General features: G+C 38.2%; 1 protein-coding gene across 1 annotated transcript; it reads left to right on the top strand.

Annotated features, from left to right (window-relative positions):
* Window positions 1–16063: 16063 nt before the first annotated feature.
* Window positions 16064–18120, top strand: LOC142626427 (ethylene-responsive transcription factor ABR1-like). The gene is made up of 2 exons (XM_075800251.1): window positions 16064–16641; window positions 17211–18120. The coding sequence occupies exons 1-2, from the start codon at window positions 16203–16205 to the stop codon at window positions 17963–17965; spliced, it is 1194 nt and encodes a 397-aa protein (XP_075656366.1). The 5' UTR covers window positions 16064–16202; the 3' UTR covers window positions 17966–18120.
* The last annotated feature ends 3510 nt before the right edge of the window (window positions 18121–21630 follow it).

Here is a 21630-nt window from a genome sequence, read left to right on the forward strand (position 1 = left end):
TTTATCCCCTTCGATTGCCCCCTTCATTCCTTGGATCCGTCCTTATAATGCGACGGATCCATGGAATGACTAAAAGCTAATGTATTAAATGGGGACGGTCGTGGCATATCATGACGGATGACACGTGGCCTACATTTACGGCGAAGAGCACGTGGCCCTCATGGATTGGCTACTTACCCAAACCGAGGCGTCGCTTCGTATTCCGCGCCTACGCTCTATAAAAAGCCAAATTTTTCTCCCCTTATTTTACCTTCATATCAAAAACTTGTGAGCGAGCACAACCGTCACAACTATCGTGCCTTCCCGTCATTTCGAGCGAGATCCGTCCGTCGATTCTCGTCGGAAATCATTTCGATTCGGTACGTATTCCAAACCTTTCTCCGTCTTTCTTTGAATTTCTTGTTTTAAGTATGTGTTTTCTTTAGAACCGTCGGTGTCTTAGGTTGTACCGTCATAAATGTAGGTAATGTCTAGTGCGTCGAAGTAACCGGTCGTTTGTCCGCGAGGGGGCGGGCTACGATGAAAAGTTTCCGTCGAGTCAGAGATCCCGACACTTCAAGTGAAGAGAGGGATCCGTCAAGTACCTCTTCTTCCCTTGATGGTGGTCTAGAGACGGAGAGTTCGAGAATCGTCCGGTAGTAGCTTGGACGGTGTGGATCCTCCCGTCCAATCGGTAATTGGCCTTGAGATGGCCTTAGGGAGTTCGTCATCTTGCCTCTGGACGGTAAACGATTTTAGGTCGTCCATGACCGAATCTCAACTCAACACACTTAGGACAAAGTACCAAATACCAGACAACATCCGTCTACGTCTTCCCAACAAATCCGAGAAATGCTACTACAGGGGGGTAGACGGTGTTGGGCTCTACGAGCAAGCTTTAAAGGCGGGGCTCAGATTTCCCTTGAGTTCTCTTCACCGTCGACTTCTTCAATACCTTGGTCTGTCCGTCACCCAAATCTCCCCAAATGCACGGAGAGTGTTCATTGGGGTTGAGGTTTGTATGGGGGCGATGTCGAAGGTGCCGAGAAGGTTGACGGTGGAAGAATTTTTCCATTGTTACCGTCCAACGAGAGATCGTCAAGTCCAAGGGGATGTATAGCTTTGTAGCTAGAAGTCCCTTATTGAGGCTCGTCGGTGACACTCCGGACTCAATAGAGGCCCGGAAGAGTCGTTACTTCTTTTTAGAAGGGGACGAATGGATGTGCCGTCCAGGAGATGTAACTAACATGCCCGTCGACACAACATGGGGCATAATGCCTCCGTCGGGTATGTGTACCCTTTTTTTGCTTCCGTCCGATCTTTGAAGTCAATTTAATTTATTTTCTAGGTCTAACCCTCCTTTATTGCAGCTCGGGACCGTCCTCAGGTTGACTTGGAGCAGTGGAGTTTTTTAGAGAGAATTTTTAACAAGACAAAACTGCAGGAAAGAACTTGGGCTCAACTCGTCACGCTTGATACTCTGAATTGGTATTGTGACGGACCCGAACCTTCATCCGCTGCCCGTCAATACGATAACAAAGTTCGAAAACGTAAGTTCGTCAAAACTATACCCGTCTTTCATTTTTTCTTTTGCTTTACTTTACCTTTCCTCTCTCATCGAGTCTATGATTTGCGAAATGGACGCCGCCGGGAGGAGAGCCCTTATTAAACGGCAAGCAGGCAAAGAAAAAGCGAGGACGGGGTCAAACAAAGGGGACGACGGCACGGTACGCGTCAAAACGAATCCAACATGAGAAGACGGACCGTCCTCAGAAGAAACAGAGGACTACCGTCGAACCCGTCGTGGCCTTACAAGCTGAGAAAACGCCCGTCAAACACGGGAAAGGCAAAGGTTTAATGAAGGGTCCAACACCTCCAGGGGAGAAACCACCCGTCCTCTTCCGGGAAGACTCGAGCTATGCTCTCGAGAAGATGTCGTCCATGCTGACTGCTGACGACTACGCAGACCTTGGAAACCAGTCGACGGAAGCGATGGGTGAAACGGGACTCTTCACCCTTGCTCAGGTAATTTTGGATCCGTCTAGTATTGTTGCTAAGTTCTTTTACGCCCGTCATTATCATGACATCGTTTTTCTTTTGCTTCCAGGCCATGGTGATGATGAAGGGGCTTTTTGGCCGTTGCCTTAATCACGAGACATCCATGGACCGTCTGAGACAGAAAAACAAGACGATGGAGGAGGAGTTACATGGTGAAGACCTATAAGATTAATATGGACGAGAAGCTCAAGTGCTCGGAGCAAGTTAGAGGCGAAGTGGAGAAAGAGAATGGGCATCTACGTGAACTTTTGAATAATAAAGATAAGCGAGTGACGGAGACGGTGTCGAAACGACAATGCCAAGGAGATAGCCGTCCAAGAATACCGTGATTCGAGAATCTTCGACGGAGCTTGGAAACTCCTTTGCGAGACGGGTTCGACGACGCTGTCCGTCGGGTTAAGTCGTCGTACCCGAGTTGGACGTATCTCACATCAACATTGATGCTCGAGGGCAAACACTCGCGCAATCCGTCCGGTCGGAGAGTACGGATGAAGTGTTCGCCGTCACTGCTCCAGCGATGAAGGTGAAGTTCAACCTCCTACTCGGCCCGGACGACGGTCCATTGGACGGGAACTCATCTCCGAAGAACGAATAGAACACTTTCCCTTTTGTAAAAATTTATCACTGTTTAGAGAACTTTTGTTTGAACCGTCATTTGTAATTTTTAAACTTGACTTATCAAATCTTAAATTGCATGTTGCTTGCTTATTATCCGTCATATATTCAGATAACCCGTCCATTTGTGAACGGACTTTCAAATGAGTTTTTTTACTAACCGTCCACTTTATGAACTAGATTTTCTCATCTTTTTGTGTAGTCTGCCTTACTTTATGGAGTTGTAAAACTTTTCATCCATCAGGTTATCCGTCCATAATGTAGACATTTATCCATGGGATAATCCGTCCACTTTTTAGACTTAAGGTTTTTTACCTTTTGGGTTATCCGGCCACTTTGTGGACTCGTAGGTTTTTTACCCTTTGGTTGATCCGTCCACTATGTGGACTTGTAGGTTCTTCACCCTTTGGGTGATCCGTCCACTATGTGGACTTGTAGGTTTTTTACCCTTTGGGTGATCCGTCCACTATGTGGACTTGTAGGTTCTTCACCCTTTGAGTGATCCGTCCACTATGTGGACTTGTAGATTTTTTACCCTTTGGGTGATCCGTCCACTATGTGGACTTGTAGGTTCTTCACCCTTTGGGTGATCCGTCCACTATGTGGACTTGTAGGTTCTTCACCCTTTGGGTGATCCGTCCACTATGTGGACTTGTAGATTTTTTACCCTTTGGGTGATCCGTCCACTATGTGGATTTGTAGGTTCTTCACCCTTTGGGTGATCCGTCCACTATGTGGACTTGTAGGTTCTTCACCCTTTGGGTGATCCGTCCACTATGTGGACTTGTAGGTTCTTCACCCTTTGGGTGATCCGTCCACTATGTGGACTTGTAGGTTTTCATCAGCATGCATTTTTTTAAAAAAATTCCTCTCATAAGTTCAATAAACCAAATTGTTTATGAAAAAGAAAAAACTGAGCTCTAAAAAGTAAAAGCTATAACTGTCTAAAATTAAACTGGAAAGTAAGGCAGTTGGTATTGTGGCTTGCGCACTTATTGGTAGTACTTCTTCGGGTGCTCCGTGTTCCGGGGATGGCTTAACTTCCTTCCGTCTAATGTCTCCAAGTAGTACGTTCCCTTCTGTGCCATGAAATGATTCGGTACGGGCACTTCCGGTTGGGACCCGCTTTCCCGGGGATGCATCTTTCGTAGCGCCAAGCACTTTTCGTAACACTAGATCTCCAACTTTGAAGTCCGTGCCGAACCTTAGAGTTGTAATGTTTTGCCATCATGTCCCGATGCAGAGCCGGTCTTTGAGCCGCTTGTTGCCTACGACTTCATCAACAAGGTCAAGGCTGTAGGCGTAACGCTTCGGCGTTCTTACCCTCGTCATAGCTTTCCACACGGTAGCTCGTCAACCCAACCTGCCGGTATGAGGGCTTCGGCACCAAACGCCAATCGAAACGGTGTCTCTCCCGTTGGCGTTCTTGCCGTTGTTGTACGCCCGTAGGACACTTGGTAGTTCATCTGGCCATATGCCGCTGCCCCTCGAGCCGGGTCTTGATGATCTTTAATAAGGACCGGTTCGTGACTTCAACTTGTCGGGTGCTTGTGGATGAGCGGGCGACGAGTAGTGATTCTTGATTCCTAGCCGAGAACAAAGTCTCGGAACGCATCGTTGTCGAATTGCTTCCCGTTGTCCGACACAAGTACTCTCGGAATCCCATATCGGCGGATAATATTTCTCCATACAAAGTTGCGAATATTTTCTCTCCGTGATAGTAGCAAGAGCTTCCGCTTCCACCCACTTGGTGAAGTAGTCGATTCCTACTACCGGGAACTTCGGTTGTCTTGCCGCCATTGGAAATGGACCCATGATGTCCAATCCCCATTGTGCGAACGGCCATGGGGCCGTCATAGGTGTGAGTTCCTCCGTTGGTTTGCCTAATAAGATCGCCGAACCGTTGACACTTATCGAGGCTCTCACGTATACATGGGCATCCTTCTGCATTGTCGGCCCGTGTAATACCCGGCTACGAGTAGCTTGTGTACCGAGACCTTGACCCTGAGTGGTTTCCACAGATCCCTTCATGAACTTCCCTCATTACGTAGTCTGCTTCGTCATGGCCTAGGCATCTTAGATAAGGGCGGGAGAATCCTCTTTTGTAGAGGATGCCTTTGATCAGCATGAATCGGGCAGCCCTAACCTTCAATTTTCTTGCGTCTTCCTTCCCGTCTGGAAGCTTGCCGTCCTGCTCTGGGACGACCATAGGTTCGGCCGAAGCAGCCTTTGCGAGTTGATCCGCTTCTTGATTCTCTTCTCTCGGTATCTGAGTTATCGTGAATTTGAGGGCACTCGTCCGACCCTTCACTTCTTCGAGGTACTTTCTCATTCGTTCATTCCTACAATCATAACTCCCATTAACTTGGCTAGCTACGATTTGGGAATCGGAGTAGACCATTGCCTTCACAGCCTGGGGCCCGCTGTGCAAGCTCCAATCCCGCCACCAGGGCCTCATACTCCGCTTCATTATTCGTAGCAGGGAACTCCAAACGGATCATACATTCAATCTTATCTCCTTCCGGGGTATGGAGTACAACCCCGATTCCTCCCGCATGCTTATTGGAGGATCCGTCTATATGAATTCTCCATGTAGGCGTCTCTTCTGCCCCCTGCTCCTCATGTGTAGTGAATTCCGCAATGAAGTACGCAATATTTGTCCTTTCACAATTGTTCGTGGCCGGTATTGGATATTGTACTCGCTTAGCTCGATAGCCCACAAAGCCATTCGTCCGGCGGTTTCGGATTGTGCATTGCTCTCCGTAATGGGCTGATCCGTCAAGATTGTTATTGTGTGTGTGCTTGAAAATACGGCTTCGGTTTTCGAGCTGCAGGTTACAAGTGCGAAGGTGAGTTTCTCTATCCGTGGGTACCTCTCTCGGCGCCTCGTAGCGCCGGCTTACAAAGTACACGGGCTTACGGACCTTCCCTTCCTCTCTAATGAGAGCCGCACTTACCGTAGACGAGACAGCAAGATATAGGAATAATTCCTCCCCCGGCGTAGACGGGCTAAGTAATGGCGGGGCGGACGGATATGCCTTCAACTCTTCAAATGCCCTTTGGCATTCGTCAGTCCACTCAAAAGATTTCCTTAGCGTTCTAAAGAAAGGGAGACACTTGTCGGTTGCTCTTGATACGAACCTATTTAAGGTCTATCTTTCCCGTCGGGCTTTGCACTTCCTTCACCGTCCTTGGAGGAGATAGATCCATAATTGCTTTCACTTTCTCGGGGTTGACCTCAATGCCCGCCGGACACCATGAACCCTAAGAACTTTTCAGCGGTTACTCCCGAATGCGCATTTGCTTGGGTTCGGCTTCATTTTGTACGTTCGAAGAGTGTCGAAAGTCTCACGGGAGGTCCCTCAGATGATCCGACGCCTTTACGCTTTTTACCAACATGTCATCTACGTAGACTTGGACGTTCCGGCCAATCTGGTGCTCGAACATCTTGTTCATTAATCGTTGGTACGTGGCTCCTGCATTCTTAAGCCCGAATGGCATCACCTTGTAGCAAAAAAGCCCTTGACTCGTCACAAATGATGTCTTCTCTTGATCTGTCTTCTCCAACTTAATCTGGTTGTACCCCGAGAAGGCGTCCATGAAGCTCAACAACTCATGCTTTGCGGTGGAGTCGACTAAAGCGTCAATCCGTGGGAGCGGGTAGCTGTCTTTAGGGCACGCTTTATTTAAATCCGTGAAATCAACGCACATTCTCCACTTCCCATTTGACTTTTTGACCATTACCACATTTGCCAGCCAGTCTGGATAGTACACCTCTCGTATGAAGTCCGCTTCTCGTAGCACGCACTTCCTCTGTGCAGCTCGATCCCTTTCGGGGCGAATACGCGTTTCTTTTGTCGAATTTGGAGAGAACGAAGGTGATACGTTTAATTTATGGACTATGACCGTCGGATCTATCCACGGCATGTCGTCATGGCTCCATGTGAATACATCTTGGTTTTCTTTGAGGAACGAGTAGGATCGCATGTCGAATCGTTTGGTCGACCGAGGTTCCTATCTGGTGGTTCGATCGGGCCTCGAATCATCTAGTTGGACTTCTTCCAATGACTCCGCGGGTTCCGCCCTTTGTTCTCTGTTCTTCGATGCTCGTTGCCCGTACATGGTCATCCATCTCCATCATGGCCACGTAGCATTCCCGTGCGGTTACCGATTTCCGCGTAGTTCTCCAACCCCATGTTCAATGGGAAACTTGATCATCAGATGGTAGGTTGAAGTGATGGCTTTCCATGCATTGAGAGTAGGACGTCCGAGTATGGCGTTGTATGCTGAAGAACAATCCACCACTAGAAAGGAGACATTTTTAGTTATCTCGTGGGTAGTCTCCTACCGTTACCTCAATGTGACGGATCCTAAAGGATGGACCCGGGTTCCCCCGAAGCCGACGAGGCGCGCGTGCGGGATGGGAGGCGCTCCTTTGCAATCCCCATCCGCTGTGGAACGCGAGGATAGTAAAGGATGTCCTGCGAGCTCCCGTTGTCTACTAGAACTCGGTGGACGTTGAAATCCCCTACACTGGATGCTAACCACAAGCGCGTCGTCATGGGGGTGGTAAAGGCGCCGGGCCTCGTCTTCAAAAAACTCGATGCTGGAGCCGTCTCGCCGTATTCTTTCTAATGAAGGTCCCGTCGATTGGACACTTTGTACCGTCCGTAAATAAGTCTTTCTGGCCTTCTTGGACGATCCTGCGAAGCGTTGCCCCCCATTATCATCCGTATGTCTGCTACCGGTGGTACGGGACGCTCGTTTTTCCCGTCTAGGATTCGCTCTACGAGGATGATCGAGTTCTTTCCTTCCTCACGAACCTTTGCAACCTTCCTTGCCTTATAAGGGCTTCAATCGTTGTTTCAAATCAAAACAATCCGTCGTATCATGGCCATGGTCCGGTGAAAGCGGCAATATCCATCTCTTGGCCTCTTGTTCGGATCTCCCTTCAACTTGCCCGGGAATGTCAAGCTTCCTTCATCTTTGATTTGCATTAGCACTTGGTCAATTGGGGCTGTGAGGGGTGAAACTTGTGAACCTCACCTTGAAGGCGGTTTGGGTCTCGGTCTTCTCGTCGATCTCGGTTCTAGCCACTTTTCGTCCGTTATCTGGTTTCATATCTTCCTCTCTTTCCCTTTTCTTTGGTTTGTAGTCTTCTACCGGCAGCAAGGCATCCTCCGCGTTCATATACTTCGTCGCCACAATAGACATCGAGACATAGTCTTTGGGTCATTCTTACATAGGGAAAATAAGAACTTACCCTCTTGTAACCCGTTTGTGAATGCGCCACAAGTGTCTTGTCGTCGGCCTCGTCTATCGAGAGGGATTCCTTATTAAAGCGGGCTATATAAGACCTTAAAGTCTCACCCTCTCGTTGTTTAATTCCCAATATACATGCAATAGACCTCTTGTGTCGATGACTTCCAATGAAGTGTGACACGAAGCTGTGCACCTAATTCCTTAAAAGTGCTGATGGAATTAGGCGTCAACTTTCTGTACCAATCCCTCGCAGGCCCTTTCAAGGTGGTGAGGAAAGCCCTGCACATGATTTCGTCCGGTACACACTGAAGATGCATTAGAGTTCTGAAAGACTCCGGAGTGATCCAACGGGTCCTTGGATCCGTCATAGTTTTCCACATGGGGCATTTTAAACTTTGAAGGGACGGGGTATGAATTCTCCATCGCTGTTAATGGTGCATCCGTTCTATGGACTAGGTCGTCGAGTTTGCGGGATACTCGTACCTTAAGGTCGTTCATCATTGCATCCATACGTTCCCTCATCTCCTGCATTTCTGTGGCTATGTGAGTCGGCACCGGGTCTAAAGCAAGCGGTTGATTGGTTTCTTGTCGCTCGGGTCTAGTCGGAGCGTTGCTGCCCTCAGGTCTTTCCGCGTTCCTTCCTTCGGGACTAGCTCCCTCCTGATCTTCCTGTGGTGCGCTCTGATGTGCAGTTATTTGTCGCAACTGCTCTTCCAGATCATGATTTTGCTTAGTGAGGCGCTCAACCGCCGCTGCAAGCGTTTGGACCTGCCTTTCCAAAGCAGTGGCGCGTGGTTCGTCGCCTTGATTGTTGTTCGTTGCCATCGATCGGGTGAGTGCCATGCAACTCTTTGTCTCAGGGATAGAGCGAGGATAAAATAATCCGAAGTTTTTCTTCCTCCTCCTTAGTGTTATTTTTCCCACAGACGGCGCCAGCGATGATGCGAAAATATCACCAGTGAGTTGCAAGCGCTCCTCAAACGAAAGCAACACCTGCAAAAAGAAAACAAAGGACCTAGAAGAGAGCACCGGTGTGGTGTCGGCCGAATACCCTCCGAAGGTCAAGTTAGAATCTTGTTCCTTTAACCCTAGAGTGCTAGAGTTAAGAATATTATGCATACCTTCATACTTAGGGTTTCTGGGGTATTTATAGTGAGTAGAATTACCTTTCTTTGAGAATACAACTTCCTTCTCAAGTTCTTTTCCATATAGGAGTCTTCTCAAACGTGTGTCGCAAGAAGTCTAAATATACACGTTTGTGTGGGGATAAAGCAGAAGCTTATCTGAAATATATCAAACGACATGCCACGTGGCATCCATAATTAATTTATACAAGACGGATATTCAGCAACACCTAACCGTCATAGCTGGGTCAATGATGGTGTCGATCCGTCCTCACTGTTTCCGTCCATTTACTATTTTTATCCCCTTCATTGCTGTTGGACTTTCGAATTTTATTTTTCTTTTCTTTTCTTTCTAGAAACTCTTTTGAACGTTGACTTTGCCTTTCTAGGTATTTTTAGTGTTCATCAAATTGTACATAATAAAATGAGAGTTATTCTAAAGTCACAAAATTTAATTTATTATTTTTTGTAATTATTTTATGTGATAAATAGTAAATTATTTTCTATCACTTTTACATAAATTTACTAATTTATCTTCGCTACTCATAATTAACCATATAAAATAACTGTGACAAAATATGTATAAAAATTTGTGATCTATAATTTTTTTTTTATAAAAGGAGGAAATAAGAATATACTTCCGTCCAGACTATAAGACCCTCATTTTCTTGTGCATCCTCTTGCTAAGGAATCTAGGATTGTATTATGCATTCACACTGGTAATCAAAAAGAAGTTATTGTAAAAGATTGGATGATGTGATTGATGTCATTCAATTATAGTCCGAATGCAAAAAGGTAAGAAATAGCATTTATATTGGTCTCCATAAAATAGGATAAGAGACGAAATAAGGAATGAACCCTAAAAAAGCCCCATATTGGATTCCCTTTGCATCACTAAAATAACTATTTGCTAGTTTTTTTTTTTTTTTTGGTAAACGATAAAAGGGGTGTTTATGGTTGTATTAAACCCCCGAATAGGGCGCTGTGTCATACATATTCGTGAACGCGTGTGAGAGTCACCTTATTTTTGAGTACACCCCTCACTAAAGATGTCCACCAAAAGAAGGCCGTTGGCAGGACTCGAACCCAAGCCTGACAAGCAGGGAAGCAAAGTCCTGACCAACTCAGCCAATCCCCCCGTTGGCAACTATTTGCTAGTTGCAACCATGCTTCCTAAATGTATTAGAGAAATACTATTCATTCTATAAAGAATTTTTTATAATAAGATTTCTGAAAAGTATAAAAAAATATATAAAGAAAAAAATATTTTAATAAAAAAATAGAATATAAGATAAAAGTATCAGATTTAAGAGTTTGAAAAGTGCTTAATTAAAATTGAAAAAGTAAGTTCTTATTTTAAAATATGGAGGAAATTTTAGGAAAGTCATTGTGAATGTTCTAAAATGTCAAAGTAAATGTTTTTATTCTTTGAACATATTCATGTATACTATATAACTATGTGCTTAAATTTTATTGGGGAATTTATTATACTCCACTTAAGAAATTGTATTTAAGTTTTATCCTATAAATATTGTACCTATCTAGGGAATAGGGAATATTGATGAGCATGTGGGGGCTAATTATTTGGAAAATTTATACTAATCTCACTTCAGGTTTGTAAAATTACAATAATTTGATTAAACTATGTATATATATTTTTACCTCAAAAAGTGCAACGACAATTTTTTTTAGGAAGTTTTAACCTATGACGTCTGATCTTGATGATAACTTTTTATCATCAGACCAAGATAACAATCAATTTTTGGTGTAGGCAAAGATTGAACTCCAGATTTCTTATTCAGCCATTACAGACTTTACTAATTGAGTTAACTGAAACCCAAAAATTTTAATTTATTATTAGTAATCATTAGGCTATAAATTATTTAAGGAAGCTTGCAGTTTTTTAATTGGAGTTTTTTATTCAACCATCAGAAACTTTATCAATTGAGCTAACTGAAATTCACGGATTTTAATTTATTCTTAGTAATCATTAGGCTATAAATTATTTAAGGAAGCTTGCAATTTATTAGTTGGAGTCTTGGACAGTACCAACTTATTTTCTCACAAGCTCGTTGTTTTGCATTCATTTTTATTTTTTTGAAACATATTTTTGTAATTCTGTTAGATTTAAGCTCAATTTTTTTGAAAATAGGATAGAAAATTTAGAAAACTATAAATCAAAATCTAACAATCTCCATCACTGTACTATTGAACTATAAAATTAAAAAAATTGAGATTCTCTAATTTTATACTAAAAATAGTTAAGATTTTCAGAAGAAAATGCCATTAATTTGATGAGAAAGTCAATAAAATAAAAAAGATTGTTTATTCTTTTCACTCAATTAAAACCGTACACAAGATTTTGAAGACATCAAGGTATGTACTTTCCTGGTTTCTCCTATAGTCGTAGATACTATATATAAAAATTTAAATTAAAAAAAAAAAGAAATAAAAAAGTCTCCTTGAACTCCATTGAATAATTGATTGTCATTAGTTTTTGTTTTTTTATTTTTGGTCGACTGTCTGTCACTATTTATAAGGAGCAAAGAATTTAAAACAAAAAATTGACGCGGGGAAAAGGATTTAGAAAGAAAGAGGAAAGAAAGAGGTACGTACCTTCGCTTTCATGGTGGTCCAATGACCATATATGTTTTTTAGCTATATATATTGCATTTGGATGCATATCACCTTATATTCTTCTCTCTCATAAAAAAACGAAGATATTTCCTTATATCTGTCATGATCAAGCTGTAACTAATCATGGTACGAAGATATTTCCTTAAATTTGTCATGATCAAGCTGTAACTAATCATGGTATGTGTGTGTGAACAACTTTCTCAACTAATTAAGTTTAGGAGTAATAATAATAATAATATATAATATAATTAACAATAAAGTACTGTTTTCTATGAACTTTCTTTACGCTAGAGCATCTCATCAAGTATTTCAAAAGTAAAAAATGTTATTTTTTAGTATCTTATTCCAAAAAAGCATACTACAACAAAGATGTTATTCTTAAAATTATTAGCTTCTGAGCTACGGTGGACTGCTATCTATGACAGTCTACTGTAGCTCAAATCTTATAAATATAATAATATTATAATACTATTTTAATTAAAATATATTTTCTCTCTCTCACTATTCATCTTTTATTCTCACCTTCTTTCTCATTTTTTTAATAAAATAATAAAAATATTTAATGGAGTAGTAAAAAATATAAAACCTTTGTTGTTGGATATATTGCAAAGTGAGTTGTTAAAATAAATAAAGTAAGTTTTTGAGATCCTTAACGAAAATGCTTTTAATAGACTTCAATTTTGTGTACTCAACCATCTTGGTAAGCCCGCTCTTAAAGAAATCTGTTTTTTTTTTTTCTCCCAAACATTCTGTAATTGAATACTAATTTGAACTATAAAGATCTAAAAAGAACAAGAAGATATTTGCGAAATAGGTTGGCGGTGCGCATATTGTTTAAGAAACAAAACCATCAAATCAAAATTAGTTTCATATTTGTTGAGGATGAGGAATAAGACTTGTGTTTTGTCATTGTTCAAACAAAGACAATTTGGATTCATCAAATGTAATACAACCTTCACCAATTGATGCACACTTAATTAATTCTCACACACACACACACACACATATATATATATATAGTTAATGTTAATGAGTAACACGTTAGTGATTACTATCAGCATACGTGTCCATCAAGTTATATATTAGTTGTAAATTACTAATTAAAGAGAAAGGTATGTTAAAATCTAATGTTTTTACATTCAGCCAAAGAAAAAGATTTTTCATTTTTTTTTATTAGTAAATTATAGATGCATATAATAGATTTTGAAGTTTGAATCCACAACTTTACAATTCATCCTAATTTTATCAAAAGAAACATATATATATATATTAATAATTCGATAGTTGAAGCGGTAAACTTCTATTTTAAGAAAACCAACTACAATTAGAACTACAAAACTATTGACACGCGTATTATTTATTTATCAAATTAAAAAAAAAAACACTATCTTTATCCTAATTTTATACCTACCATTTAAAATATAAAACTCTTGGCACCCAAGTGTCATTTATTAATCTTAATTTTTTAAAAAGCACTAACTTTGTCCTAATCTTATAAGTAAATTGTACTTTTGGTCCAGCTTTTTAGACTTTCACAAGGCTCATCTCTTCGCAGTTTATCAATAGATACTACGAGTATATTAAAAAACAATTTATTCATCCAAATCTTCTGATTAGGAAAGAGAAATAAAGTGACTCTGTTCCCATTGTGAGCTAGTATAAGTAAATTGTACTTGTAGTCCATCTGTTCAGACTTTCCTAATAAAGGTTTCATATCTTCGTAAATCGTAATAGATAGATAGCAACAGAGTAAACCGCGTGGTGTACAATCTGCAGCTTTGACTGAAGTCAATGCATCATTATCCGTTGACAAATGGAAATCATCAACTTGAAGATTATAATAACCACCGTTTTTGTGAACCAATCAAGACGGTCCGCAATCCACAACAACATTACGACAAATAAAATAATGCCTCACTTGGATTAGGATCTTCTTGTAACGTAATACTACTACTTGCTTTGGTGGCTTATTAGATAAGGTTTCTCTTCGTTTCTCAAAAAATAAAATAAGGTTTCACTTTGAGCTAACGTTTCCAACCTTCTTGTTAATTTAATAAAAAAAGAAAAAAGAGGTAGTCTTCAAAATTTTCATGGGTACTGCATTTATGGCATTAACAATTATTACATTATCCTAATCTTTTTTCAAGAAAAAAAAAAAAAAGGAACTTGTTCATTTTGTCCATCTTTCTTGTTTGGCATAGCACTTAAATACAATTACATAGATGCACTAAATTCAATAATTTTAATTCATCGGTTAATTACTCAATGTAACTACATGATTGAATTTAACTAAAGAATTTAAGAAAAACCTAAGTAATTGTACTTGAGTTTCATATTTTTAATATATAAGAAGGGCTTTACATATGTTAAAGAATAATAAAATATTCAATTTTAAGATGCAATCTACCCTTTTTAGAAAGAATAATTTACTAGTTTGCAATCACAAATTCATTAGGGTTGTGTTGTATGTACTTTTCTTGGTGTTTATGCACAATTTGCATAGTGCAAACTAATGAATTATTGACAAGTGCATTTTACTTTTTGAAAAGAATACATTACAACTCATAAATTGATTATTTAACATTGTTTAACATGTGTTTTTAGAGTAGTCATTTATATAAATTTCTAAAAATTCAAACTTTCAACGTCGACATGCTGTTAACAATGAATGCGAATTACAAACTTAAATCACTCAATATTGTTGCATTTGACTTGATATAGCGAAATGATTAGGTTTTAGGTTTTATTCTTATTGTAAAATCAATTTTAAAACACTGTAATGTTTTCACTCACCCCAATTTTTTAGTTTGTAGTGCAAAATTATTGACAATGGTATTTATATTTTTTTAGAGAGTTTCAACCTATGTCGTCCGCTATTAATGACGACTTTTTATCATCAGACTAAGACACCAATTAATTTTTGGTGTAGGTGATGATTGAACCCCAAATCTCTTATTCAACCATCAAAGACTTTACCAGTTGAACTAATTAGAACTCACGACAAGTGTATTTATATTTTTAAAAAGTACACATTGTAAATCATAATTAACTTTTAATTTTTTTTAATAAACTCATAATTTGATTATTTAACATTCCTTCACATGCCTAATTAGGACACCCATTGATAAAAACTGATAAAGAATTCAAACTTTCAACTATGACATACTTCTTAACAATGACTACAAACTCAAAGTAATAAACCATTCCATATTTGTTGCATTTGACTTGACACATCAAAATAAGGGGGCCTCGGCCCTCTTGGGATTTAATTCTTCTACTAAAAGCAATCTTTTGAACACCATTAATATATTCACCCACCCCAATTTTCCACTCTGCTCGGTGTGAACATTTCCTTTGTTAAGTATATCCACTAATAAAACAGTCCCCATCTCTTCATACCGAGATTTGATAAGAAGTATCACCAATTATTTATTTATTTATTTTTATGGGTCTTCAAAATATGACCTTGTCGTTATCTACAACATCATGTGAAAGTGAAATGGCCCTATTTGGCCGTAAAATATTAAATATCATGAATTAAAGTCTCAACTCCGCTCAATTGAGCCTTATGTCGGCCTCTCCAACACCGACTCAGAAAGCGGAAAGAGGCTAGGAGGTACTACATATATGGCTCCAAAAGGGTCAACTTGGGTTCCCCCACACTCAACCCAGATAGCCGACCAAGGCCTGACGTTCATACCGCGTTTTGACCCTTAACAACACTAACCTCCCCTCCATGCCCTCCATCTGCCAACTTGTGAATTGGGATCACGCTATTTCCACCTATGCAATTACAGCACATGCCCACAAAACAAAAACCCAACGAATATACTTTATTACACTTGACTAATATTCTAGAACAAAAACATTTTCATGATTTTTTTCAATGTGGCAAATTACTATTGAAGCAATTTTAATTTATTTCACATTGACCCATTATCACTATTTTTATCATACACCCATCATAATAAGCAATGTCAATAATTGTGAAAAAAAAAATTAATGCTAAATGTACTACCAATTTTATTACTATCTAAAAAAAAAATTTTGGTGATTGATGCCACTTCAATAACGTACTAAATCAATGTAACAAAAACTAAAAAATAATGTAACAAAAACTAGATATAGACTTTACACGGCAAGTAACTCAATTCTTTATAAAAAGTAAATTAACTACCTTATAAAATTACTATCCTCTTGTGTTAAAAATATTTAGTATTTAAAAAAATTAATAGATTTTTTTTCGGGTAATTAGTGTCCTAAATTTATTGTTTATTTAATTATATCAGAAGTTTGGGAAGACCGAAAACCAAAACCGACTTTAAATATATAAAATAAATGGCGGCGGCGCTTAACTTTGATGCCCATATAAACCCGCTTTGTATATAATATTTACTGCCATCGGGTCCTTGAAACTAGAGTTGTCTTTGCTTTTGGTTGATTTGCGACTCTCTAAGAAGTTGCACTTGCACGTATTCGAAACAGAGAGAGAGAGAGAGAAAGAGAGTTTTGCTTAATTAATTTTTCATGTGTATGCCAAAGGTGGCGAATCCAAGAGACAAACGCGGGCTTAATCCAAATGAAGGGGCCGATAATATTAATCATGATGAATGGTTCTTATATCAACCTCACACACAAGGCGGAAGTGTTGGACTAGGAGCAACAACAAGAACTTTGCCAATGTTCTCAGGGCTTATGAGTAGGGAGACAGAGATGTCTGCTATGGTTTCAGCTTTGACTCATGTGGTTTCTGGGGATGTGCCTTTTGGTTTGGTTGATGATCAGTCTTATTTCACACCAACCCTGGCTTCCCCTTCTGATTCTGCTTCTGGTTCATCTTATACCGGAGTTGGACAAAAGAGAGGAAGAGATGAGGAGGGTGGTAAAGATTTGCGTGAACCATTGACAAGGCTTTCTAGAGATCTCGGTGATTTTAAACTTGAAGGCTCATCTACTGATCTAACAGGTTCGCTACTATAAACCAAAACAATCTCTTTTGCTTCTTTTTTTTTTTTATAGTTTTAATTTTAATTTTTTTGATCAACTCCCTCTTATTTGCAAATGATTTTGTGTAAAATTCTATCTTCAAACCGTAATTTCTCTTTACATGTTCACTACTTTACACTTCTCAATATATATCTGCAACCTCCTAGAACTAATTATCACTAGCTATCAAGTAGTAATCTACTTGGCGCAAAAATAGATATGGCAAATTAATTTGAATACAAAACAGAGCTCCAATATTTTACATTCTCAATCTTTTTAGTATTCTTTTTGTTTTTGGGGATTTTTTTTTTTATATATTGTAACTTTATGTAAGTTAATATTGCATGCATTAACTTGTGCATGTTCTTATAATTCTATTACAGAATCTAGTAGGGTATTACATTTACAAAATACAGCAAAAAAGAATGTGCTCTGCTATCATTATCACCACCAAATTATAATCCTTGCCAAGAAGACCACCCTGTTTGCCACTTTTTGAAAAAGACCTAAAATAAACTAACACGTTTCACTGGTTTCTGTCATTTACAGCTGCACAAGGCTCAAGTGTTAGGACAAGCACCACAACACCAACACAAACAGCATCAACTCCAATATTCGAATACAACAGAGATAATCATACATCAGAACAGAGAAGAAAATACAGGGGAGTGAGACAGAGGCCATGGGGCAAATGGGCAGCCGAAATAAGAGATCCATTCAAAGCTGCAAGAGTGTGGCTAGGCACATTTGACACAGCTGAAGCCGCTGCACAAGCCTACGATGAAGCTGCTCTAAGGTTCAGAGGCAACAAAGCTAAACTCAACTTCCCCGAAAATGTCACACTAAGGCCTCCAAATCCCAATTCTCCAACGACCCAGTTCACCATTTCTGAACCTCCAAATCCCCTTTTGGCCATTCCAACTGACTCTATTGCCAACTCTCAGTCTCAAGCATTACTTCACCACCGCCAGTTGCACGGCTCTCAACCTTCATCAAGAAACTTTTTTAACTATCCCTGTTTCGAGTTTCAAGGGCAACCTATGAGTCTATATGATCAAATGGTTTTGTCATCAATGGCCTCTCATTTCCAGTCTTCTCCTTCATCAATATCGTCTTCTTCACTTGCTTCCTCTGTTTCTTCATCTTCTCCTTCACCACCACCACCTTCACTTTCTCAGTTTTACCCTGCTCCGTCGCCTGTTCACCTTGGACCGGTCACTAGTGCAGGTGCAGCCACAGAATTTTCAACACCGACTTGGTCAGAGACTAGTCATCATAGTAGCAGTACTCATTCCTCTAAATAATTTTTATTTTTTATATTTTCTTTGTTGATCAGTTATGAGGTTATGACTTTTGCTTTAGTTTGGTATTGAATATTGAATATTGATACAAATTTTGTTCATCCTAACAAAGATAATGTAAGAGTCAACATAACATTATATTATATTTTATATATATATATATATTCAAAGGATCACCTATATCGAAATTGATCGATTTTGATTGTGAAATGAAGACTTTCCATTTCAAGTGAAAAAATGGATCTTGTTTAATATATCAAATTGCCCAAAAGCCATTTAATTCTTCTTGCTGACTTAGCTTTAGTGCCTTGGAAAGCTTTAACCAGAAGATACCTAAGTTTTAATTTCAAAACTTTGAAATGGACATTTCTTTTAGTTTTGAAAAAGGTATTCAGACCCATATGATTTATTGGTGGTTTATTGTTGAACACGAAACCGATCTGAAGTTTTTGAATCATTGAATGTAATACTTAATTTTTTAGGTATTATTTTGTGCGCAAATCATTAAACATGCGTGTGCACCATTAAAAATGTGAATTACTCGTGTAATGATATATGTTTATATTTAAAACTATATTTTTATAAAAAATTATATTATATCAAGTTTTGTATTACATTTAAAAACAAAACCTATGAGAATTAAGGGTTATATTTGATGGGAAAACCAAAAGAATCTACTGATTTCGTACATCATCAATATTATTAATAGTTTATAGGTAAACAACATCAAACGGGGTGCCGTTTATTAAGAAATTTTATAAGGTTTAGCGTATTTTTCCTTTGTATATAATATATATGTATGTATTTATGTGGAGAAGGAGGACTTGAATTTTAAGTTCTTTACTTTCTTGTTCTTATTTTTAAAAAATGGAGAAAAAGAATTCAAATTTTAAGTTCTTTATTTTCTTATTCTTATTTTTTAAAATTAGAGGAGGAGGATTCGAATCTTAGTTTTTCACGGAGAATTGCAGTGTGTAATGATAAGGGCCATAAGGCCATTGCTTTGAACTAGACACCGAATTTAGGTAAATCATAGAAGATCCTTTAATTGTGAATCCAATGTCTTGGAGAAAAAGACAAATTGTGAAAATAGGATCTTAGGAAACTCGTTACGAAATCTAGCTAAAAGTTAAAATTTGGACAAGTAATGAAATAATTATCCAATCAAAATTCTAATGGGGATCATCAAGGGCTCTACTTTCCACATAAGTGACAAAAAAGCCTACGCTTTTTGGACTTTTTCAGTGATCTTTTCATTCTTTTTGCGGTTTGCCTATATGATGTTGCTATAATAAGGAGTAAGACAAGTCGTGAGATTGAGTGAAAATAGAAGTTTTATAAAATTAAAGTAATAAATAATGATATTTGTATTTAGGTATTGGGAGGATTGAAATGTAAATGGGATTTCCCAATTTCCCAAAGTGCCTTCCTGAAGTGAAGAGGTTCTTCTTGTTTGTTCTTTGCGTCTTTAGTGAAGTACTATTCTGAAAAGAAGTACTATTCTGTTTCCTTATCATGAAAGAAAGGAGTCCTCTACTTCTTCACGTCATTGAAGACGTGGAAGCACAAAAGAGCTTCTTCAGTTTCCACATTCCACGTTAAAAGTTGAGGTTAGCCACGTGTTTAATACTATCCTCTTTTACATTTTTCTAGTCTCTCCCCAACTTTTTGGCAGGAGTTTCAGCAGTTTGATTGTGATTTTTGTAATGTAAAAACGACACACGTTTGCAGCGCCGCCAAGTATGTAATTCATTGATTACTGTCCATAAGTAGGGTATGCTTCCACACATGCCACTTTCTCGTCTCTTCTCTGCTCACTGATGCTGGCATTAATTAATATTCAATTTAAAAAAAGTTTTTATAGAAAAAATGATAATTTTTTTCATTCTCAGTAAAAATTGTATCAAAATTTTCTTAAAATAAATTGTTAATCAATATTTTAAGGGCATTCATTAGCATGATATTAAAAAATTTAGTTATGATTTTAAAAAATACCAAAAATACTCTTAATCTAATTAAATAATCCTTATTCTTAAAATAAAGGTTAAAATTATAATTTAACAAAATTTTTAATAAAAAAAAACTATCTGAGAAACTTTTTTCCTTAAAATTAGCACACTTTCTATTTTGATAGAAACATATGTACATAGGTTTTATACAATTTTTTTTTCCCTAAAAACTAGCACACATTAATTCCAGTAGTTTACTTTATTTCAAATTCTAAATTTTACTTTTATAAAAATCATTTTTTTTTTATAACCTTACTAACAATAGATAAATTCGAACTGAAAAATTATATTAAACTCAAAAAAAAAAAAAGTCTCATCACAAGTGCAGAGTATGTGTGATGAGGCTAATATACTTTTATCGCAACTTGTATATCTATTAAGTAATAGTTCCATTTATTAGTGATGTTATTTAATTACAAGTAGACAAATATGTAAATTAAAACAAAGTACGTCTAATCATAAATTACTCGGACCCAAAAAAGAAGGTCAAGTTAGAAAAAACCACCCATTTTTTTCACACCTATCTTAAAAGTTTTTACATCACTTGGAACAAAAACAGTAAGGTTTTGAAAAAAAAAAAAAAATCTGTGATTTTCTCCACGCCTCTTTAATAAATTTTCTAAAGAAAACAATGTACCTGCACCAAAGACTTCCACAATAATTCTCTGTTTTTCCTTTATGTCAGGTTGACCAAATTGAGGTGATTGACAACTCTATATTTGAGAATGTAAACGTAGTTGTGAATTTTTAAGTGGTTGTAGCAAAATTGTGAAGAAAAGTCTAATAATCATGGGAATTTATTTTTTGAGGTGAATTTGAGAAACTTAAAAACTAACCCATATAAGATTTATAGTCGCACTAACACTCATCCTGTCCTATCCTATCCTGAGTTGTTACAAGTTCAATCCGCCTCACCCTCCCCTCTCGAGAAGAAAAAAGAGCTACCATTTATTAATGTTAGCAATTTATTTTAGGACAAAGTTGTGGATTCTTATTTTGGACAATACCCAGGCCCAAGTAGAAATAAGGATCCCAGACTGTATACTTGTTGTTTGGTGGATTGAGTTTGGTTCACCACGGCTATATTGGGCTAATTACAAACCAAGTTGTGCACAGAACACGGATCCTACAACACGTATACACTCATACATGCAAATATATACATATTATAAAGTAAATGGCTAAAGAACAGTAAAGAAATAAAGAAAAGTAAAGAAATAAAGAAAAATCATGTAAGGACATCAAGGATCCTCCAAAAATAAAATGATATTTCATTATATTGAGTTTTAGTACATGTGACCATTCTTTTCACTGAGATGTGTCACAAGGTTCAAATAAGTTTAAAAGTCACAGACTTAGATAGCTCTCTATAGACTTCCAAAACTTGTGAGATTTGAATCCCCTTGAATCCAAGTGTATCCTTTAGTGCCTATCTCAGGATTCCTCACAGTGTTTTTCCTTTTTTTTTTTTTTTGAGATTAAGGGCACTTATTTTGCTAAAATTGAAAACTTTCTGCAGAAAGTATTGTAGATAAAGGTAAAAATTAGTTGAAACAGTACAATGAGACCCACAAATAATACCAAAAAGTGCAGTGGGACTCATGAATAGTAGCAAAAATAAGATGAATAGTAAAATAAGCTGACAAAAATAATTTTTGC

Source organism: Castanea sativa, chromosome 2, assembly GCF_040712315.1.
Source record: "Castanea sativa cultivar Marrone di Chiusa Pesio chromosome 2, ASM4071231v1".
In the NCBI taxonomy this organism is placed as follows: Eukaryota; Viridiplantae; Streptophyta; class Magnoliopsida; order Fagales; family Fagaceae; genus Castanea; species Castanea sativa.